This window comes from Euwallacea similis, chromosome 32 (assembly GCF_039881205.1).
Source record: "Euwallacea similis isolate ESF13 chromosome 32, ESF131.1, whole genome shotgun sequence".
Taxonomy (NCBI): Eukaryota; Metazoa; Arthropoda; class Insecta; order Coleoptera; family Curculionidae; genus Euwallacea; species Euwallacea similis.
The window spans coordinates 823,797-848,028 of record NC_089640.1 but is presented as its reverse complement, the minus strand read 5'-3'; the positions used below and the strand labels follow the sequence as shown (position 1 = coordinate 848,028).

General features: G+C 37.0%; 2 protein-coding genes across 3 annotated transcripts in view; both read left to right on the top strand.

Moving 5' to 3' along the window:
- The window catches only part of trol (terribly reduced optic lobes), a 154,833-nt gene extending 144,501 nt beyond the window's left edge, over positions 1-10,332 (top strand). For both annotated transcript variants that reach the window (XM_066404016.1, XM_066404017.1), the window contains 13 exons: positions 900-1,160; positions 1,586-1,864; positions 2,032-2,169; positions 3,193-3,474; positions 4,558-5,133; positions 5,399-5,548; positions 5,610-5,831; positions 5,893-6,527; positions 6,868-7,168; positions 7,232-7,432; positions 7,493-7,693; positions 7,748-7,910; positions 9,417-10,332. In XM_066404016.1, the coding sequence (XP_066260113.1) occupies positions 900-1,160; positions 1,586-1,864; positions 2,032-2,169; positions 3,193-3,474; positions 4,558-5,133; positions 5,399-5,548; positions 5,610-5,831; positions 5,893-6,527; positions 6,868-7,168; positions 7,232-7,432; positions 7,493-7,693; positions 7,748-7,910; positions 9,417-9,465 (3,458 nt within the window). In that variant the 3' untranslated portion in view covers positions 9,466-10,332. The remainder of the gene's footprint in view (positions 1-899; positions 1,161-1,585; positions 1,865-2,031; positions 2,170-3,192; positions 3,475-4,557; positions 5,134-5,398; positions 5,549-5,609; positions 5,832-5,892; positions 6,528-6,867; positions 7,169-7,231; positions 7,433-7,492; positions 7,694-7,747; positions 7,911-9,416) is intronic.
- Positions 10,333-12,071: 1,739 nt separating this feature from the next.
- LOC136418093 (uncharacterized) overlaps positions 12,072-24,232 on the top strand; it is a 29,226-nt gene continuing 17,065 nt past the window's right edge. Inside the window, exon 1 of the mRNA XM_066404037.1 lies at positions 12,072-12,326. The gene's annotated coding sequence lies outside the window, so the exon portion shown is untranslated. The remainder of the gene's footprint in view (positions 12,327-24,232) is intronic.

The following is a 24,232-nucleotide window of genomic DNA, read 5'->3' as shown; positions in this document are numbered from 1 at the left end:
TATCGCTGATGACATTGCATCAGCAACAACAAATTTTGCAAGTGCAATGATCATTCTTCACTTAAATAAAAATACCTTACAAAAGGTTACCACGCATTTCAACGTTAGTCAGTTGAAAGAGAAAGAAGGTAATGTGTTATGTGAATATTAAAAAATGTCGTCATTTCCAAAATTTTACCGAAAAGAGTAAAATTCATAATTTTTTATTTTCCTTATTCATAAAGGTTTAGTATCTTTTTATTTACGTTTTGTTTTTTCGTGGTACTTACTGTCTGCTTCACTTTTAAATCACCCTAGGTCTTTTTCCCAGCCTGCTCAGTCCCCAAAATCCCTTACTCCTCACTTTTATCCACGAACCAACCCTAAAGTCCGAATTAGGAACTCGAAAACGTGCATTTGTAGTCTTCTATCACAACTTTCTTCTCCTTCTTTTTTTCTACTTCTTCACAGCACGAATGCCTTCTCATACTTTAACTTAAATTCTTATGCCTTAATGCGAATTTCCATATCATAATCCGAATTTTCACGGTAGGACCTTACTTTTCATCCACGACATGAACGAGTTCTCGTACTACAACGCGATTCTTGTGGCGAATTCATTACTACAATGTACCGTGTTTGTCTTGGCATGCATTAATTCATTTATCAGTTGGTCCCTGGAAAACTCATCGCTCATCTCGAAAGATCCAGAAATGACTCATATTATTTTGGAAAACCTTGAGTCTACTTTATACTGTATGCATAACAATTCATATCCCGCAAAAAAGCAGAAATCTAATTCATATTGCATGAACAACTTCTAAACCTTATGTTTCTTAATCTTTATTTCACTAGAAAGTCATCATTTCAACATCCAAAAAGCTATTTCGCAATGAAAAACAATTTATAACCTATTTTAGCTCCGCCAAGGATTACTTTACATCCTATAAGGCAAGTCGTGGCACCAGGCCAAAACGCCTACATTCGCTGCAATGCTACCGGCGACCAACCCATCGATATCCACTGGGTCCCTGTAAATCGCACCCTACCAAGCTCAGTCTACACTGCTGATGGATATATCAGATTCAATAATATCCATCACAGTGATGCCGGTAACTATCGCTGCGTGGCGAGAAACAGCGCTGGAGAAGCTGACTCCGTATCTGAAGTAGTTGTGGCTTGTGAGTACAAGATTTATGGTTACAAATTTTCCCCATTTCTGCAAATGAAACATCTTTAAAATTGATTTGCCAACAATTTTCGTTTTGAAATTGGCAATTTTTCTTGACGGCAGCTAAAAGTTGTGCAGTTTTGATTTTGATATACTAGTAGTATTACTGCAGTTTTTCTTGTCAATCAACTACTTTTAATACTATTTTTAGTTGACTGTGCGTATTATTTTGGTTTTGACAATGTTTTTTTATGGACAACTAAAAATTATGCGATTTTAATTTTGACCCGAAGTTGCTGCAACTTTTCATATTGGTTCTCATCTAACTTGCTAGCAACTTTTGATTTTTCGAAACTTGCAATTCTTATTGCCGGCAACTGGAGCTACTGCAATTTTAACCAACAAGTTTGTAATGTGATTTTTCTCTTTGTAAAGATGAGCCAGAAATCCACCAACCTAGCATTGAAACTGAAAATCACAGAGTCACTTCCGCACCTGGAAACGATGTATCTCTGCGCTGTCGCCGGGGATTAGGCACCGAATCGTATCCAGTAACATGGAACCGAGAGGGTGCCCCATTGCCAGATAATGCTAGATTAGATGGGCCGATCTTGCGCATCTTCGACTTGAGAAAGGATAACGAAGGCCGGTACTTCTGCGAGATTGAAACTCCTGGAGGGTTGCTTTCCGATTACGTGTTCCTAGATGTTTCTGGTAAGTTCTTGGTTAAGGATGCAGTATTTGTTGTAAGCACTAGTGTCGCTTGCACATCATGTTGGTATATTTGGTGCCCGATCGAAGAAGTTTTTTCGATCGGACATCTTCGGTGGAAAAGCGCATGTCTCGGTCTCTAAACCAACCACTTGCATGCACGTGCGCAGCGGGTCCCAGAGCAAACTGTATGCCAGGATGGTGGCGGTGCGCCAACGGCAACTGCATCTCCGAAGATATGGTGTGCAACAGTGTAGATGACTGTGATGACGGCTCGGATGAATCGAATTGCGCCAGGAATCCACGGGGTTCGTTTTAAGCCACTTAAACACTGATTAGCCCCTTTTAGCTACCTCCTATCACCTTCTTCAGTGTGTCGTCGAGCACCTTTGTACACTTTTCGCATCGTTCTTAACTGACTATAGTGGTTTAGGGCGCATCTCCTATATGTTGTATAATTTGTGTTTAATAGCGATGTCCTAAAAGGTAGAGAGAGAAAAATTTTGGGAAAATTCTGTAGTTGTCTCACACGAATGTTAGAGATTTCCTATCATCAAAGTTAGAACCACGATCTCATGGCGGATGCATAGATCTGAGTATCTTTTGGAAAAAGATAATGTTTATCATATAGTGTCTCGGAAAACTGCTAAGCACTTCATAACATATTGATTGTTTAAATTAAATCAAAATTAAGATATAAATAGAAATTTGGACTACGCGCCATTGAAGGCATCAATTTTGAGTTAAAAATGTATTAAAAATATCAAAATTTGGTTCAGAAATCGGGACTCACCCACGTCTCCAAAAGGGTTGTTCAACCATTTTAATTTTGTCTCAGCATTATTTTGAAAAAAATTATAATCTCTGAGCACGTAATTGGAAATTTAGATTTTAGGCGCCAAATATTTTTGGCTTTTTGCGAAAGTCATATATTTCAAGATTTCAACATCTCTTTACCCAGAGGGCATCGCCTTTCAGCTTAACTTTTATGTTCCCCATTGTGTTTATATGTGTGTCTCACCCTTATTATGTGTTTTACGACTAACGTGAACGTTCTTTTTTGTGTTGTAAGGCAGTGACGAGTGGATGATTAGTCTAACTTTCTTGCTAAGTTTAGTAATTCTGCACACCCGCACGTCCCTGCCTCTTGTAAAAATTCCTTGATTTGTGTTATAGAGTTTTCTGTTAGACAGTTTACAAAAAATTTGCACTAGTTTCTCCCAATAGAAAACTCTGTTAAAAAAAACTGCACTTTGTGTGTTTTTACGAACCATGCCAACTGAATTTCTCTGTTGACCATTCAGTATCAGCAATATCAATGCTTTTTCTAGGACCCTCAGTAAAGTCCCTGCCTGAACTGCCTGCTCTCCACATAACCCCTGAAACTAGAATATACCAAGAGGGTACTACCATCGACATTAACTGTCAGTCAAATGAACCCGGAGTGATCCCAGTTTGGGCTAAATTGGGAGGGGGACTTGCTGATAATGTTCAGAATAGGGCTGGACGTTTGACCATTCACAATGCCCGATCAGAGAATTCCGGCAGCTACCGGTGCGAAGCCACTGGCCAACAAGGAAATTACTACAAAGATCATGATTTAAGCATTAAAGGTAGGTGCGAGCTTCTTTAGTATTATAAAAAAAAATTCTTTCCGCAAAGAGAATAAACGGCCGGGAGGAACTTTTTAAAAGGTGTGGAAATTTATCGGAAACTTAATTATTTTGTAGTTTGGGTTACACAGGGTTGCACAAAACAAACATGAAGAAAGCAAAAAACAAATAATAAGAACAACAAGAAAAAGGACGAAGCGGTACAGAAAGTAATAATTTAGATATTTTTATTTACATTTTTAAACCGGTTACACGATATCTTCATTAATGCATTTAGGGAGTTTTAAGTATCTGAATTAGGCATTATGGAATTCGTGCCTGGCATTAGATAAAAATATGAAAGAGAGTTAGTTATAGAACAAGCGAATTAGATCTCTGTAAGTATTAATAATTGTTTACTTATAAAATAATAGTAAATAGATTTCAGTCATGAGTTTTATAAAAGCATTTTTTCAATTTTGAACATATTGTGATAAGAATAATATGAATTTAATTTTTTTCATCATTAGTGAATAAAACATTATTTAGAGCATTGCTACGTATTGAATATTTGATTTGCTAATAATCAAAATCGAATAAAATTCCATAGATTATCTGCGAAAATTCTGAGAATAAAGAAAATCCACTCCAAGCACTAAAACAACGTAGGGAAACTGTATACATTTTATTTTTCATTTTCAAAATCCATGATTCTCAGTCATTGCCGAGAAAAACGAGGAGAAGTACGTGGGAACACGACTCAATATAATTAACGCGATCGGTAAATTTTCACAGACACTTTAAGGGTCCAACATGGATCTTTGAATTTTTGTCAGAAAGAACAAGAAGAAACATGGGAGAACGAACATATTTTCACAGAAAGTATCACTGAAATTCTATAATATCTAATAGTTCTGGGAAAGTGTTTTTGGTGATAATTTAAGCCTGACTGAGCTTTACTCCACTTAAGTTCTGTCTTAAGAATAACCTCGTTCTTATCAATGTAGTTAGTTTGACAACAAGAGCTTTCTTATGAGGAAACTCAAGTGAGCTGAAATTAACAGTTTTTCAATCCCTTATGTTTTTTTACTTATTTCTTTCCAGCTCCTGATGACCCGCTCAGAGACGAAGTTCCTCTTCAAGTCCAGAGGGCAAAACGCGGCGCCACAGTCATGCTGGAATGTTCCTCAGATCTGGAACCGCCAGTTACCTATTTCTGGAGCAAGCAGGGTGGAAGCTTGCCTTACTACGTAGACGAATACAGCAAGACCATCACGCTCAATTCCGTGGGAGCGATCGACGCCGGCACTTACATCTGCTCGGTCACCAACCAGCGCCGCACTTTGGATGTGCCCATTGTTCTCGTGGTGACCGGAATCATTCCCTACTTCACCCAGGCACCCAACAGCTACGTGACGTTGCCAACATTAGCTGACGCCTATTTACAATTTAGCTTCGAAATTTCGTTTAAACCCGAGAACGATCATGGGTTGATCTTGTACAATGGGAATAGGGATAATGACCGGGATGGTGATTTCATTTCGTTGGCTTTGGATAATGGAGTGCCAGAGTTCAGGTTCAATTTAGGACCTGGAACACCCACGACTGCTGTGAGAGGAAATAAGAGTGTTGCCGACAGGGAATGGCATACCATTAAGGTGGTGCGCAATAAAAAGAGAGGTTCGTAGGATGTTCTGTTATGCAGGGATATTCAATTAAATACCTCACAAGCTTACAATTAAATGATTTTAATCGTTGACGCAAATTCCTATAATCATACAATTTTTGGAAAAGGCTGGAAATGGTCTATCCAATGGCTGGAAAATGGCACTATTTTGCCACCTTTCTGACACATTTGACTAAACATTTGAATATTCCCGCAGTTTGCAGTTATCTATTTGCCCGTGTAATACAGTGCGTTAAATTGTTTTTCTTTTTCGTTCAGTAATCATGTTTGTCGATGGAAAAGGGCCTTTTATTGGTGAGAACGAGGGCAAATACTTCGGCCTGGATTTAAGCGAACCCTTGTTCCTGGGAGGAGTACCTAACTACAACAATATTTCTCCTGAAATGGGCATTGACACCGGGCTAGTGGGTACGATATTCTTATTTTAACCTATAAATGACTGTTTTCTATAAAACTAATTCATTTTCAGGCTGCATAAGCAAATTCAAAATCGGCTATGTATACCAGGACATACTTCACGACTCCTTGAACTCGAGTGGAATCACCAATTGCGAAACTTGCACAGAAAGTAAATGTCAGAACCAAGGTACTTGTCAGGAAGCCTTGACTACTGAGGGCTATACCTGTATTTGCCCTCCCAAGTTCAGCGGTTCTACGTGTAATAAGAGGAAAGGAGAAGCTTGTTCCCCATGTAAATATTCTCATATTGACTTTCCTAACAGCACCCATATATTTCAAAAATGTGTTTCTAGATTCCTGCGGCATTGGCAAATGCACAGACACAGATTACAGCTTTGTCTGCCAATGCCCATTAGGCCGCAGCGGACGTCAATGCGAAAAAACAGTTCAAGTTTACGAGCCTGCCTTCAGAGACAACGCCTACATCGCCTATCCTCCTCCACGACCTCTTAAACGCACTAAAATAGAAATGAGAATCAAGCCCAGAAAAGTTGACGATGCCCTTCTTCTTTACGCTGCAGAAACCAATGAAGGACATGGAGATTTCGTTAGTCTAACCATCAAAGACAAACACTTGGAGTTCCGTTTCGACAACGGTAAAGGTCCGGTGGTGATCAGAAGCGACCAGGAAATCCAACCCAACAAATGGACTACCATTTCGGCCATAAGAGCTGCTCAAGATGGGCGAATTATTGTCAACGGACACCCATCTGCTGCCACAAGATTCTCCGCCTTTTTCAAGACTTTGACTCTGCTCACTCCTCTGTATGTGGGCGGATATGACCAATACAGTGTAAGGCTGAACCAGGGGGTGAAGGTGAAGGACGGATTCAATGGGTGCATTGTAGATATTAACATATCTGGATTGGATGATGCTATGATGAAGAACATTACTGATTCATCCAATGTGGAGGATTGTGGTACTGAGGTAAGTGTCTTTTTACAAGCTACTTGGCCTAACTTAAACGAACATCATTCGTCTCTAGTTTTTAGTTATTTTTTTTTGAGAAAACGTTCCATAAAAAATGTTACAGCAAAAAAAGCAATTTTGTGACAGAAACAACACCAATTGTTTCTATTATTATAAAATTCCAGTTAATGATGAGTGAAACAGCTAACATTTTTAGTTTTAAGAATTTCCTGTAACTAAATATGCTCCCCAAAATATGCCAAATAAATTGCTAAATAAAAAAATATTATTGTAATTTTACAGATGCACCAGATTTCAGATCGAAAATGTAATTTTATATTTTTTCTTGTATTCTCAGGAGGATATCGACAATGGAATTCCCACGGGATACCTGGACAGTTCCGTTAAACCGGTTTCATATGACAATAGAAAAACTGGTTGTTCCGACGAACCCTGCAAGAACAACGCTCTTTGTACCCCTCTCTCTCCTGTGGAATACAAATGCATCTGCCCAGCAGCCTTTTCTGGCAAAAACTGCGATATTCCAATAGATCTGTGCAAAGATCAACCATGCCGTTATGACGGCATTTGCAGGCAGAATGCCACGGGATTCACGTGTGATTGTCCTTTGGGATATGGAGGATTCACTTGCGAGCAACGTAAGATATTTGAGACTTAAGGTGAATATTCATTATAATATTGAATAATGTGAATTTTTACAGGTATTGAATTGAGGAATGATGCCCATTTTGACGGAAACAGTTGGCTGGCATTTAGTAAGAATTTGCTACCGCATAGGCATGAAAGCGAACCGGAAATAATAGCATTAGAATTGTCTACAAATAAATCCAATGGTCTGATATTTTGGCATGGACAAAACCCTCAGGAAGATGGACAAGGCCAGGACTACATCTCGTTAGCACGTACGATTATTTTACCACTGAGTGATGTGAAATTCTCTTCATTTCTCTTCTTTATAACAGTCTCCAACGGTTACCTGGAATTCAGCTACGATCTGGGCAGCGGTCCAGCAATTCTCAATAATACTCAAGTCAAGGTGGACGATGGTGAAAGACACAGCATCATTTTAAAGCGTGAAGGTCGATCTGGATCTATTGACGTAGATCACACCTACCTTGAAGAGGGCAAGTCTGAGGGAAGATCTACAACTCTGGACTGCAATGGTAATAACAGTAATTCTATGTGGAAAATTGATGTTTTGGTATTGTAATGTGTAGGTAACATCTATTTGGGAGGCACTCCCAACGTAACCAAGATGACGGGTGGTAGATTCGCATCCGGTTTCGAGGGGTGCATACATGGATTCGAGCTGCAACAATCGAAGACGCTTGATTTGGGCATGAAGGCCATTGATGGGCTTAATGTTAAGCCTTGCTCGAGGTGAGTTGAAATGTATATGAAATGTGCATATTGCGACAATTATTCAAGAATATAATATACTAAAAAAATTTTGTCACTTTCGGTTAGTTCACGAGGTTCGTTTCATTTACGAGAGTGTCTTTTAAATCTAATCATTGACAGATGGTCCAATCAGAAATTTTGCCATTACAGTATTTTTAAGTTACGTTCACCATTGTTAAGAAGTTTTTTCAAAGCTTGTAATCCGTTTTTGTAAGAATGTTCTGCGGATGCATATAGCATTTCCTAGTGCTTATTACTTTTCGATTGTTATGGGGAATTTCAACTGAAATTCAGGATCTCATCCATTGATATGTTCCACTTTGTATAAGTATTAATCCGAATGAATGAATGTATGTGTTGTTTTCAATAATATTTCAAATCTTAGTGTCTTATATTCCAATCACGGTTGATTGACTTAGAAGTCAAATGCTCATAGAGAGAGTTTACACTAATTTTATACTAGAATCTGTGGTATGGAAGTATTTGAGCCCCGAACTAACCTAAACACAGTCATTATATCACTCCTGAACTTGATGAGGAATCGACAATTGCAATGGCTGTGTTAATGATTTCTTGTATCTTTCAAAATAAGTTAACGAAGGAAAATTTTATCTCGTCAATGTGGGATAAAATCCAAGATATGGCGTGATACAATCAGACAAAGGACTTTTCTATCACTATTTCCTACAATAATTAGTACATTATTTCTAGTACTCTAGTTAAATCTCCTTAATACTAAATAGCTTTGGCATACACCCGCTAAACTGAAATTATATGACTCAACTAACTTTTTCACGCTGTCAATGGGATCAGATTGCGATGGATTCCATCTTCGTTGGTATTCTCCGACCCAGAGGACTTCGACGACTTTGCAATGCCACCCCCCGTCAACATCCTCCACCCCAAACCCTCCAGCTTTGCTCAAATTGTCCACCAGCAGTGCTGGCTCGTACTAACCGTCCTGCAAATGGCTTCGAGGGCGGTTTGTTGACCGCCTTGTATATAAATAGAATTTTAGGAGCCACAGTGTATATGCAATGCAATAAATTATAACGTTATACATATCAAAAGGTATATCTCGTACAGGGCTTTTATCACGTTCAGGGCCAATAGAACAAAGTATTGTTAACTTTACCAGGAAGTTGCTGTCGAAATTACCTTCTTGGTTAAGTTACCCAGACATTGATTTTTCGGCACTAAGCCAGCAGATGTCGTGTACGTTGTCCAGTATTAATAATTAGTTATTACTACACATAAGAACTTGTCGTATACTTCTGGTTTATGACTTGAGTTTAGCTGCATATTTTACTACTCAATTTTATAACAATACTACGACTGACTGATCATTTTTCTCTTATTGTTAATGCGCTTATTATCTGTGGAGAACGTTCATTTAGGTGAGTGCTCCAAAAACTGTTTATAACTTTGTATTTTTTGTTATTTTCAAGATAGATATTTAATGCCAATTTTTGTCTTTTCTTCCAGCTTTAGCGACATTGACAACAATATTTGGAACGAGGAGCTAATCAAGTAGACATTAAAGTAATTTAGGGTAAATTAACGAATGTCGCGAGCAAGAGTTTATTTGCTATAGTTTCGACATTGCAGTTTGCATTGTGTTCACTCTTTTAATGACCCACGGTGTTCTTTTTTTCTTTGTTTTTACTCTGTTTGTCAGCGTTCGCTGTATTCCAGTTTATCGCTTCGCTGTTACGCTTCACTGACTTCAATAAATCTGAAATACAGTGCCGCTGAATTAGTTTCAAAACTGCCATTATTTGTTTTTATATAACTTTTTTATACGTTATATTATTTCTTAATTAAATTAGGCGATTTTGTATAGTAAGAAACTGTGCCATTGTAGACTCTAGATAGGATTCAGGAAACAACAGTCCAATTTGTATAATTATTTTTCAAACTTTAGATCTTAATATAGCGTTAATTTGTATGGTGCTATTAACAATGTATTTTGCTGAAAGTATTTCGACATGTCTGTTGTATTTTTAAGCCATGGCCGACGTAACAAATAGGGGAAAGTACTTACTAATTAATTTCGAAAAGCTTGACCATGTGATTATACGAAACGAAACAAAAACGTATCAACTATGGTGATTAACAAATAATATTTAAAAGAAATTAAACATATATAAACTACGTAGGCTGTAAGAAGGTTCTTTTTGTAAAAATGCTTTATTTTCATTCCTTATTTATGTTGTAATTGAAAGTCCCTAAAAAGCTGATGAAAAGGAAAGTTTTCCAACCCTTGGGAGGTCTTAAAACTCTCTTTGATGAATTACTACGAAAATATCTAACTCTGTTGTTTAAAACTAATTAACAAATTATATTAAAAGTGCATTTCCAATAACAAGAGACAATAAATAAGTTAATGTATGTAATAAAACTGCAATTTGATTTGTCCCTTTTCCCGTAGTTCTCTTTTATTAAAATTTTATGTTTCACTAAAGCGAGTGCCATTTCAATAATAATAAGCGTACGGGAATTCTCCCGTAAATTGCAAACTTATGGCTGTGATAAAAAATATATCTTGATATAGGGCTACCGCTAGGCCAAGTCATCTTTCATCAATAAAAAGAAAGTTAAAATTTTTCCGTTCTGCCATCTAGGCGGGAATAGCCAGACCTACCATTATCTAACAGCGGAAATTTGCCTAGACACAGAAAATAGTATTTCAGGCGCCCTCTCTTAAACTACACACGTATCACAAACGACGATATACTGACGCATATTTTCAAGTCAAATATGTGTTTCTGCTTTGTGTTTTTTCGTTTTTTTGGAGAAAATCATGTACATCAAGTGTTGATATATTTCGAGAGCACATGTTCTTTAAATAGGTATAACGGAAATTTTTGATATCAACATTTTCATAACCAAATTTTGTCCAAAACAATTAGCTAAAAATTGAGTTGTTCCGATTTGAACGATATTTGGATGTACAGCGTACAAGCGTTGGTATACTAAGATCAAAACTGAAATCATACTTCGATTTTTAGGATAAAAATATTTCCTGGTCCATGACATTTTTTGGGCTAAAAAAATTGAAGTTATTAGATACAAGTTTTGAGGTCAGTATATGAACGCTGTCTCGTATTTGTTCTGCAGATCCAAATATTGTTCAGGTGCAAAAAATTTTTTTTGCATAAAATTGTTATGTACGACACAGGCCTTTCGATGACTTAATTTGTGAGATTATTGTACTATTTATGCGTTTATAAAAAAATATTACTATGTACGATCTATACATCTTGAATCATTGTATTCTCGAAGTATCTTTCTTTTTGTATTAGATTTCCAGCTTAAGCTGTGACTTGCGGTTGAGTATGTGGAAAGTTTTCCTTTTCGAAATTTTCCAAAGTTGAAAGTTTTCGGGAAAATAATACACGACTATAGAAAACTTTTACCAAAGATTCGGAAAATTATCGGACATTTTCAACTATTTCGCCGTTTTGCTCAAACGAAACGTTAAGAAAGCAATAAACCAAATGCTCAGAAACGACGAGATATGTCTTTTGTAATGTTTGGTTTCGACTGTAAAATAGTTTAATCAAAAGTCTATTAATGGTTAATTCAACATTTACCGCAAAATTTCTTATTCACCTTTGCCAACAAATTTTCGTCCGATTTATATTCATTACCTTTTATTTATTAGAAAATGGGAGTGTCAAGGTCGAAAACTTGTTATCCGTTCCTCTATCACCTTTTTGATAATTCTGAATATTGTTAGTAATTCTTAATTAATGAATTAATAAGAATATATATAATGTATGTGTACATAGTTTCCTACAAGTTTGTCACAACCTTTTGAAGCACTAAGAATGCATCTGATAATATTTCAAAACGATCTTTTTGAGATCCACCCAGCTACCTTCGAAGACATCGGCCCAAAAAACTTTTCAGCACCAACCCTTATGCGTCACACATCTTGCATTTCTCGCCCGCCCCTCGCCCTGTCGTCGTCGGAACATGTGCGAAGCACACCGAATTCAATCATCTACTAAATAGAAAATCCGGGCAAAGACGACGAAATAAGAATCACAAAGGGACCCTCGGGCTATGCAGCGTTTTGCTGCTTCAAGAGAAACAGAGAGAGCACCGATTGCCCGGTACTCCGGTACCACCAGTACGCACTGAACTTTAGTTGAAAGACGACGATTTTTGGTTTAACACGCTGCTTGGTACGGTACGAGGTTTTGTTTGGTTCGGTTCGGGCAATAACGCCAATTTCATTAGGTTCCGTCTAAAAGTATTGTGTGCCAAAGTACTTCAGAGTATCGAAACTGGTACCCTGATTGTGCTAACCAGAGTTGTTCTGCTTGGAGTGTGTCAATTTGTTCCGGTGAACCATCTTGATTGTTGGATTTCTATTTGGCCAAAATGGTGAGATTGAACGGAGTTATTGTCTGAATCTCTTCAACTAAAAATAACGTTACATTTGAGTTTACACGAAAGTAACGTTTTGCTGGTGTAACTAAAGTTAATTATCAGCCGATTACGAGGAGCGTCACGCTCGCTTCTAATCATAGAATGTTACTTTGTGTAGTCTAGATACGCGGTTTATCGAAATTAAAAAGAATTTTTGATGCGCCCGAAATGAGGTAATTTCATATCGAAAGATGCTTGATTCTCGAAACAAATTCAAATCGATAAACGAACTGAACATTCTCGGTAAATAACTGATCGCCCACCGAAATATCGGCCTTATCACGGTCACATATCATTTAAATAACTCGATAAGAATTTGAAGAGCATTAACATTTGAACGGCAAAAGAACTCGTTCTCGATCCCGGACCCATGGCCTCGCATAAATTCGCTCTCTTAATGGGGGCTCGAAAAAACAAAAACAAAAAATGCGTTTCCGTTTTCTGCTCTTTCACAGATGCAGACCGAACAAAAAGGAAAAGTAGTTACAACACTTGAGCACCTACGAAACGAGACTCTTCAGAACTCCAGACATTTTTAGTTCGAGTTCACGTGGGTAATTAAGGAAAATTATGATTGGAACTAACTTGGGAATAGTTTAGGTTATTCCCCGTTATTAGAAAGAGGAGCGAAATTAGAAAAAGGAAAAGAAAAAAAAAAGCATGAACGAACATCGCCATCCGAAATCTGCAAACAGACGATAAAAGTTGTTTGAGATACTCTGCAACTGCTAGTGCGTTCAAATCCTCCTAAAGTCAGTTTTGGATTAATCTCGATTTAGCGACACAGCAGTAATGAAATTTTAATCAAAACTGCCCTTTACCTACTTCATCTTGAAAATTTCGCATTAATAAAACTGAAAATTAAGGGATCTCAAATCGGAATGTTTTAATGAGGATCCCCCCTGGCTTGGAGACCATACTAAGGCAGTGACTTTTGTTCGGACTTTCTTGTAATCAGGTAGTTGATAATTTTCTGTTTAGAGCTAGAAATGATCAAATCGACTCCGGATTAAAGAAATTAAAATTAAAAAAACACAGCAGAAATCTGCCGAAGCGAGATGTCTGAAATAAAACCAAAAAGTTTCAAAAATTTTCACTCTGGATCCGCGCTTCAATGATATTTAAGTAACCGAGTAAGTAATTCATAAATATTTTTCTTCATTTGGAAATTTTCAAAATAAACGGGCCTCCTGCCAGATATAGAAATCTGGGTAAGTTAGATTTATGGGTTAATTTTTGGAAAATTTCTTAACTGCTTTTGCAACTGCACAACGCGTTTTTTGATCCGGAAAATAAGAGCAAAACCTCGCGAAACCCATAAATGTCTGCAATTTTTCTTTAAAATACTCAACTCATCATTCTGAAACTAGAGATGTTGTTTCGCAAGTCGATAAGTGGGACAGACGATTTTTCCAAAAAATACTCGAATTGTTGGCGAAAAAAGAGATAGCGTGACTTCAGTTTTATAGTTGGAATTAACAGTTTTTGATTTTACACTAGGGTACTTCCCCAATTTAAAAAAAAATTATAATTCTGGAAACGACGCTGGATTTTTATTAGAGATTAACTTATTAAGAGTATTGAATTAATCCTAAAAGTGTTCAATTCATTTGCTCGAAAAAAAGAGGTTTTGACTGCAGGTTTATATTTACGATTAAAAATTTTTAGTTCCATAATAAAGCAGTGTTTCAATAATCGAAAAAGAGGATAAATTCACGTAACTAGATATGAACGTATACGTAATTCCTTTCAATTTGCTTTGAAATGGGTCTGTTTGTTGGCTGCAAAAAAGAGATTAAAAATAATCCAAAATACCAAAATCCCGAAACTACCGCACAAACGCAAAAAAAAATCTTATATTTTTAAAGTTTCATGACTCAAATCCGTCCACCAGTTAGTAGGTATATACAAACCCATTACCATATTTAAACCCAGATGTACGTAACATCTAATAATAACAATTTCAATGTGTTCATGAAGAAGCAGAAATAAAAATAAATTGATCGGTTCTCATATTGACTCAAGTCACATTTTATCAGTTAAGCTTGAATATTTTGAATATTTTGACCTGCGGTTCGGGGCAACAAAGAAGGTACAATAACTGGGGTCATCATTACTAAAATTATCGCAGGTTGCTTAGTTAGCAATGGAGCTTAATAAATGCGCAGTTCTACTGGTATAGGCACATTCAAGAGCACTTTTTGACCTTGAAACCAGGAAAGTATACGGTTTATCATCGCTTATCAAAGTGTATGTTTGTGAAACCGTTTTAAGTTTGTTTAAACTTTAATTAGAAATTTCGAAGAAATTTGTAATAAACGATAAGAGTGGAAATGTAAAAATATCGAATGTGGAAACAAATTGAACCTTAATCGGTAGTAAGTAGTTCAATAAAAAAAGGTTAAATTAAATATTCCACAGATAAAAAAAGCAGTTTTTCAAAATGTTTATATCTAAATCACTCGAAAACCGATAAAGATAGTTACGGGGAAGTGGATTAAGAAAATCGTGCTTGTGACAGGTAGGTTCAAATTCACTCACATGCTGTGCGGCTCTAAATTGTCCCTCGCTGTTAAATTTTGGGCTAATTATCGTTTCTTTGTAATTCAAATGCAGCATTAAGTAACAGAGAAAACAATAAATAGGACAAAAATGACTATTTTTTGACGGTTGGTGATTGTTTTAAAGTTGCTTACGTCACCGGTAGCGCAAAATGGCCGATTTTTGAACGTTAAGACATAGGTCACGTGACGTCTCCAATTAAAGGGCTTTCAAAACTACGCTCAATGGTGTATTGCGATTCAAAGTCTATCGATCAGTTTTTGAGAAAAACAGGTATAAATTTGGTAAAAAATTCAATACCGCATTCAATTCAGTTAAACAATACATAAACAATGAAGAAACATGTTTGTTGATAGGAAATTGGTTTATTTTCCATTTAGTGCTCGCAAACAAGTTTTGGTTAAAAAAATATTAATTAATAAATGAAAATAATCAAAGACTGTTTGTGAGCATAAAACCAAAACCAACCCAATTTCCTATCAACAAACATGTTTCTTCATCGTTTACGTACTATGTAACTGAGTTTATGTTGAATTTTTCATCAAATTTATACCAATTTTTCCTAAAAACTAATCGATAGATTTTGAATCGCAATACACCATTGAGTGTAGTTTTGAGTTAAAAAGTTAACAAGGGGGGGATTTAAAGCCGTAGGGTATTTTCATTTCCATTCATATATAGGGTGATAATTTAAATACTTACAATCTGAGAAAAAGATATCAAAAATACCTCCTAATCTGAACTAATTTCAATAATATCGAGGAAGAACCAAAACGGTGCTTTGTTAATCCGTTCTCACTTACCCCATTATCTCCAGCCATGTTCACTAAATAATGTTAAATTACTTACTTGTGATATCTTATCTTAAAGCTCTCAAAAAATGTTTTTCCATGATACATGAACCATTTATTAAATTAATAATGAATAAATTAGATTTTCCTTAACCGAAAACAACTTAATCAAATGTAGCTTTGTAGAATATCATCAAAAAGCATTTTTGGAGAGTTTTAAAATAAGGTATCACAAACAGGGGGCTGTCATTTAAAGTATTTAGTTGTAGTGGCTGGGGATAGGAGGGCAAGCAAGAATGGGTTGGTTAATACGTCATTTTGGTTCCCTCTCGATGCTATAAAAATCAGTCCGAGGAATTTTTGATATCCTTTTTTGCTCCCCAGATATAACATGTACGGAGGTCACAGCAGAGCATATGAACTTTATAATTAGGTTTAAAATTAAATCGTGGTTGCAACGCAATATGGACTTTTTGAGTTACTATTAATATAGCCAAATGCCACATCGTCAAGAAGGTGATTACTTATTTGAGATACCTTTGGGATGAATAACTTGCACCAATCCAGAACTTGGAAAAGCTCCAATAGATTGGTTGAAGAAGAAAAGAAGCGAAAATATCTTGTCTGGCAGAGAGGGTTTAGAATGGTCGAGTTGTAACACGCTCTTATTAATTATTGATCTTATTGGTCGACAATGAAGTCGCTTTATTTTGCAAGGTCGGTCTGATGGGGCAAGTGGCGCACTCTCTGATCGTTCTTATGAAATAATACCCTTGACAAGTTGTCATGTGGTGGGTATTGGAATCGCTGCCTGCGGTACAATATAACTTTCCAAGTTCAATTTTTCATGTGAGAGTAAATCAGAGTAAGAAAATTTATATCGGCGCGTAAGCCTAAGAAAACTAATAAAAGAACGAACTGAATTTTTTTTGGTAGAATTGGTTTTGGATTTATTAAAAAAAACATTTTGACTGATTTTAATTTTTCCCCAATATCTCGTAAACCAGATGAAATTTGGCAACGCGGTAATCGAATTTTATTTAATAATTTGACTACTTTGCCTCATGTATACCTACAACCCCATGGACCAACCTTCTAACGCTATTGGAAACACCGATAGTAAACCACGGTAGTTTGACGACTCTGTATATGGATAGGAATAAATTTGAAAGTTGGAATGATAACGAAATGGCAACATTTACACATACATCGTAGATAGGATACCTAGCTATTTTCTGCCTTGTCATGTCAATTCAGTTTCTAATGCGTTATGCTGGGTTTGTGCAACCCATAACGCGCATATAATGGTCAAGAATTGCATATGGAAAGCTAAACAGATATGAACATGTCAGAATAACATTATGAACATTCCCCAGGGTTAAGAAATGTTAATGTATTTGTAAAATATACAAAGGCGTTTTTACTTGCAGACGAATTTACTACTGCTCGATCGCACCTCTCCCTGTCTTTATCTTCCTATCTAGCCTTAGTCCCAACCGGGATTCCCCAACACTTTGCCATTTGGCAACGGCGGAAGTAGTGATCTAGTTCGACAATTCATCCCTAGATGGCTCTGTTAGTTTGCCCATCATTATCTTACTGCTAACTCTAATACCCCAAGACTAAAACTTGTAAACTACTACATCCCCGACAAGCATTTTATATCATATGTTAGGTATTCAGGGTAGCACAAGAAGTACCGACGAATTTTGAGATTTTAAAATTTTATGGATGATATTGTATGATAGAAACGTGGAGTCATGTGTTGAGCGTTTTATTTAAAAAAGCAGAATTTCTTTAAATATAGGGAAAATAGTTAGATTCAAATTGCTCGAAAACTGATGAGGATTAAGAAGGAAAAAGCATTATCCCTCAGATAATTAATAAGTGGCGCTTTTGCTAGCTGTTTTTGTCCTGCTCAGGTGCTTCCTGTAAAGTCGAATTTTATACAATTGTCCTTTTTCTTAGTTAAATAAAGTGGAACAGCAAGAGGAGTTTTGAGTTACCGCTACATTTCTGAAAAATCGCCCGTAAATTGATTATGCCCAGAAACCCTCTTAGATCCGAAAGAGCTTTCGGCTTCTTGAAGTTCTGCGTTACTGCAACTTACTGCAACTTACTGCTTTGAAAGTGGCTCAGTCCCCTTCCTATTCATCGGGTATCCCAAATAAGTAATCTCTTGGACGACTACATCAATGGTAACTCGAATAGCCCAAATGGCGTGGGATCAGGACTTTAAAACTAATTATAAAGCTCATATGCTGTGCTGTAACCTTGATATTTCCCCGGGCACCCAATTTATGATAGTACCGGCTTGAATATAATTTCCCTGAAAAATCAGCCCGTCAGCTGCTCAAAATCATCAAGGTGTCCTTAAAGCTCACGCACATGCCCGAAAAGCTCCCCCACAGTTGGGTCCTATGTTAAGCCCAAATTTTGACACCTGCTGTTAATAACAGATGTCCGGCCAAGAAAATCCCTTTTAAAGACCTGCATTGCCTTTTAAATGCTTCAGCTTTGTTTATTGGCTCATTTGATAAACTTGAAGAAGAGGCACCTTTCGGAATGTTGAATAACTTAAATTTACAACTGAAATGGCATATTTCGGAGTGGGGTTTCGGTCAATGCTACCTGCGTCTTTGTCGTCCTAAATATTTCTCGTGTTGGGTTTGCATAGAGAGATTTAGCCGCAATAAATACGGAAATAACCAGGCTAGAATTATTATCGTCCAATCGATAAATTTCCGCGGAAACATGTGACCAAGATAAACGAGTCATATTGAATTTGTCCGGAGATTTTTTAACGTGACCGTCAACTTCAATAATGGCAGAATGAGTGACATGTGTGTCGTAATTGACAGTAAAACATGACATTTGATATACATGACACTTGATACATAAAATGATATTGAACGGTAATTTACCGCAGTTTTTTTAACGGTATTTACGTGGAAAAGTAACATGTTTTTTTCATCGCTTAAAATGGACCAAAACTGTCTCGTAAAGTGCCGGTCAAATATTCGCAAATTAAAAATATATTTCCGCAATCGGACATTTTACAGCTCTAAAAATAACTCCTAAAAATTCTGAATAATACCAAAATTCACTGTCTGACAATTTTTCAGGGATAATGGTAATTTAATGGTCTTTATAGTTTTTGTAAAGCCGCTGCTGAACGTCTCTATCACTACAGTTGTCGACCCAAATTATCATCTTCAGACAGGTGTGCGATAGTTGAGATCTGAAGAGTGTAAATCCTGAAAGACATAAGTGATTTTTCGTTGCGTTGTGTCATGGTCGTTAAAAAAGCTTCTGGTTCGCTATTATTGCTTCGAGTTCTTCCGACATTCGAATTTATAGTTTCATGGACGGATGCTCTAATTTAAAAAATACATCCTGTTTAGCAGAAGTCCCTTTTGGGAATTTCCTTCACTTTAATTCCTTCACTCATTTTTCTGAAGGGGAAAGGTAATAGGAATCGTTCCTTATGTCTGGTAGGTAACACATAATAATAATAATAATAATACAGGATGTGCTATTGAAAAACACATGTTCAACAATTTGGGACATAGTTATAAGCGAAGCTTAGGATTGATAAAATTAGATATTCAAATAATATACAAGGTGTTATCTATAAAAGACTCGAGCTTTTAACATCAGGACGAAAGTAATATATTACAATGCTTTTCTCGAGACTTTTTGAGAGATTTCGTTGTGCATTAAGACTCATAGCGTCGAGAAAACCTCGAGACAATTGTATTATGCAGAGTTGCCAAGAAATCCATTTATTAGAATATTTTTGACTTTCCATTATTGTAGCCCAATGAAATTCTGATTCAGGCTAAAAGCGACAATTTTGAACCCAAGTAAAATATTTTCAAAATGGCGGCACTTCCGGTCTTACCGGAAGTAGCTGCCAACTTCGTTATTTTAAATGAAACTCCCTATTTTTTAATCATTTTCGGATTTCTCGTTAAGTTTTAAGGCGAATTGGGAAACTTTTGTGGAAGACTTTTGACAAATAGAAATACATCAAAATGTCGCTTGTTAGGTCCTCTTTGATTCCCAGAACAACAATTCGAAAATTCGCAGCGATTAGAGCGCAATACCGATTTTCGTAGAATCTTGCAACTGTCAGAATTTTCCAACTTCCGGTCTAACTAGGTGGAACCGGAAGTGTCGTCATTTTGAAAATTTTACTCGGATTCAAAACTGTCGATTTTAGTCTGAAACTAAATTCCATTGGGTGACGATAGTGGGAAGTCAAAAATCGTCTAATGGACGGGTTACGCGGCTAACCCTGTATATTTATTTTATCAATTAGCGCGTGGTATGCGGTAGCAACATTGTATGCGGCAGAAAAATCAGGACTGGAAATCAAGCAGGGAAATCGAGACAGGAAGTAAAAGATAGTAATGAGACACTTTCATAATTTTAGTTTAAACATTAGTCATTAATATCTTCATTACACGTTATGCAGTTGAAGATAACCCATAATTGCCAGTTCCATTTAAAAATCATTGCGGGCTCGCTCTCAGAAATCCTCAAATAAGTGGTAAACTTTTAAAGGTACCTGTAGGAGTTCTAAGAGGGAAATCATCACCATTACCCAATCAAATCGAATAGGCATGGAAATAAAGAGCGTCCTACTTGGAAGATGTCTCAAGAATGGTATCAATGATGGCAATTTATAAATATCTCAAAATCTGTTTACCACTTCGGGGGTTGAGACCTAACTAGTGCGAATCAAGGTCACGACCGGTATAATCAAAATTCGAATCATGTACAGGGTATCCTATGGAAAAAAGTCCGCATTGAAATAAGAAACAACTATCAGCTCCATTCTTACAGGGTTGTAGAAATGCCCTTAGAAATACTCAAATATTTGGAAAACTCTTAGGGGTGGTATAGGAATGATGGCAAAAAGATAGGTCATATTCAGTAGAATCGAGTCAAATAAACATACAGGGCGTATCATTTGAAAGCAAAATAACTTCTAAGAAGTAGAAGCCTCAAAAATTTCACAAATTGTTAAACAGGCATATCTGTAATTGGCTCAAAATGAACCTTATCATCAGAGAAATTTGCAAATTAAATAAAGTACAGGGTGTTCCGTACAAAAACGTTCGAGCACCGAAACGAAAACCAGCTGGCAGCGCCCCGGAGCACATCCTGTGTACCTTAGGTGAATAATCCCTTTTTGGGATTTCCTTTTCATCAATTTCCCCTCGGCCTTTTTTCAGTGCACCACAGAGATTAAAGAGGAGTGAAAGAGATTTAAAGGCCAGTTCACACGATGACTCTCTGATGAAACTTCGCTCACATTAAGTGGAATTTACAGTTAGAGTAACGAACCGGGGCTTGATAAATGGCGAATGCCATCGGTAATTTGTCCACTGATGCATATAGGCATAATGTCCAAGTGCCTTCTTCATTCGTCACTTACTTGCGCATTCCCTTCTTATGTATCAAACGCTTTTTGCGGACATTCAATGCATTCCCATTTCCACAACAATGCCCCCCTTGCGATTGGATTTATTTATGGGATAAAGCGTGAATTATGCCTTCTGTCTGTGTTTGACGACAATGTAAACCAGTTTTTTCTTTGGGAAACCAAACATTAGTGACGTAAATAATTGATTGTTTCGTCTGAAAATGTGGTAAAAGCGATTGTTCTGTCACGTAACAGTTTAAGCAAGAACGATTGCGGTGTAGTAACGGCTGAGTAATGTTTTGGTTCTGGGTATGGCTTGGTTGATTAAGATGGAATTGTTAATTTCATTATCTAGGAATTAGTACGCGAGCTCGTTTAGAAACAAGAAGTTGTTAAATACAAAGAGATTCTAGGGAGTATTTGCCCACAATTTCTTCCTCAACACCAACGAATTTTGCTTCAGGGAAATATATGAGATTTGACAGTAGACGGTCCGCAACTCCAGCTTCTACAGGGTGCACCAAAAATATACCAACAAGCTTTCAGTGGTGGGAGACATCGATCCAAACTACTTTTCTAAAATAAACATTCGCCCGCAAATGAGCCGATTGAGCAGAAAAATAGCAATATGGTTTTGGTCCTCTATAATCACTTTTTGCTCGTGTTAGACGCTGTTTTATTGACAAACAAACGATGGCTTACAGCAACTGTTCAAAATGTTAAGCATTTACTTCATTACGAAGGTTGCACTGTCGGTTCATTGACTCTCGGGCTCTATGGAATATTCTGGGAATAGCTTCTATATGTATGCAACTAGCCATTATTCTTGCTAAGAGATTTTCTTCATTGCCAAAAAGGCATTTCGTAAACTAGAAATCTGAGATAACCCCGAAGGGAGAAATCCAGGGTGTTCAGATCAGGAGATCGCGCGGGCCAGGCCACCGGGCCCCCTCTTCCAATCCACCTGTGCATCTCGGTAAATTCTTCAAATGAGAAATTAACGTCCATTTTCAATACAAACTTTGACTTAAAAATCTACAAAATAAGTGTAACTATGCTAACTGAATAACCATAATGCACAAATAATACCTACTGCGGTCTTAAAATTGGCATCTTTGGAATGTCTAGTGGTGATAAAGAAATGTTTGTGTTCCCCAACAACAAAGGTAGTTGAGACAAAAAATGTTCAACGAAAGACGGTGGCGTCCAACTACGTCAAGAGTTAAATTAGTTATTTGATGTAACTTAAAATATTGTGTTTACTCTACAATCCTAACGACGCTTTTGCGGGCATATATTTATTAAAGAAAAAATCTTGTATTGACGTCCTCGCCACCCCTTAAAATATATTTTTCAGACGCCCTGTATATTAAATTTAAATGTGAGCTAAGCCAGCACGTTGCAGATAGGTTATGAAAAACGAAGACGTTTTTCAAGAAAACCTCGATTTCAGCACTTGCTGCGCCTTGAAAAATCTAAAAATTGAAAAAAGCACTCTCAGACTTTGAAGAGATGTTGGAGAACACGCAGTAAAACAATCGTCAAATAGCCTTCAATAATATTCAATTTCCACATTACTAAACCCGGCTTCATGCGCCTGCAATAAAAAACGCCTTATTACCTTCCTCGCCTCGTGGGCAATTTCTGTATCATTACAATCTTCATTCGACTCATAGACAGTCATGTTTAATTCACCACATAAACAAAGGGAAAAAGGCACTCGCCATTGGGTTTATTTCCACCAACGCAACCGGGGTCCCATCTGACTTAAAAACGCACACCACCATCCTCCTTCTTTATAGCTGCCCCAAGGCAGAAGAGCTAACACGGTTTGCTGACTTATTGTGGGAAAAACTTTTCGCAACAGCAACATCAGTCCCAATGTGGGCCCCATTCGCAGGAATCCCAGGCCCAAAGCACGTGCTCATAATAGTGCTAATTAGATGTGTATCTCTTCATCAAACGTCCATATTCATATATGACCGATTCAAGTCGGTGACCCAAATTTTAGTTGGTTTCCGAGTTAGGGCAAAGCTGAATGGCAAATGGTGGTAATTAAAACTTTATTACGGATTGAGTGGCAGGACGTGACTTCCAACAATATTTAACTGGTGTTTGGTTCGGATAGACCACGAGTTTGCGTTGGTACGAGCTGACTAGAATTTTTTAGATATTGTGCAAAACGCGCATTAAAGCAAACCTGTTCAGTGAGAAACGGGTTTAAAATTTTGCAACTAAATGACCATTTAAGGGATTGGTTCTACTATTTTATCGTGCTTCTGGAGTGAAAAGAATCACCGCGAAATGCTCGCATTTGGGGTCACCCAGTGGCGCAACGAACATGATTATCAAGGGTTCAAGGGTTGAGGACGAAGTATTCGCGGTTACGCCAAGGCAACGCTGAAAAATTGGCTTTCTCACATTCCAACACCGGAAACGCGACCTTCTCGACTGCAAGACCCTGTATAGTGTTATGTCCTTAGATTATACCATTATAGAAGAATAATTTTCTGATATATAGTCCTACATCCCATCTCTATCGGTTCTCTAGATATTCGCGGATATGTGCAGGCAAGGCTGAAATAAGCTCGAAAACTGGTTTTGTTACATTCCGATTCCGGAAACTTGACTTTTGAAATGAAAAGCTACATGTAATATTAAGTCCTTAGATTAGGCTATTATGGAAGAATAATTTACTAATATACAGTCCCAGTCTCTGTCTCTATCGATTCCCGAGATATTCGCGAATATATGCAGGCAACACACAAATAAGCTGAGAAATTGGTCTTCTGACATTCCGATACCGGAAACTTCACCTTTTCCACTGCAAGACCCCATATACTTTGTATTCAGATGAAACTCTTATAGAAGAATTATTTTCTAATATATAGTCCTACGTCCGGCTCTATCAGTTTTCAAAATATTCGCGGGTGTATGCAAGCAAGACTTAGGTAGGCAAATTTCGTTTAGGCGCATTCCGATACCGGAAACTCGATTTTTGAAATGAAAAATCCTATATAGTATTATCTTCAGATTAGACTATTCTAAAAGGAGAATTTAGTGGTTTACAGGAT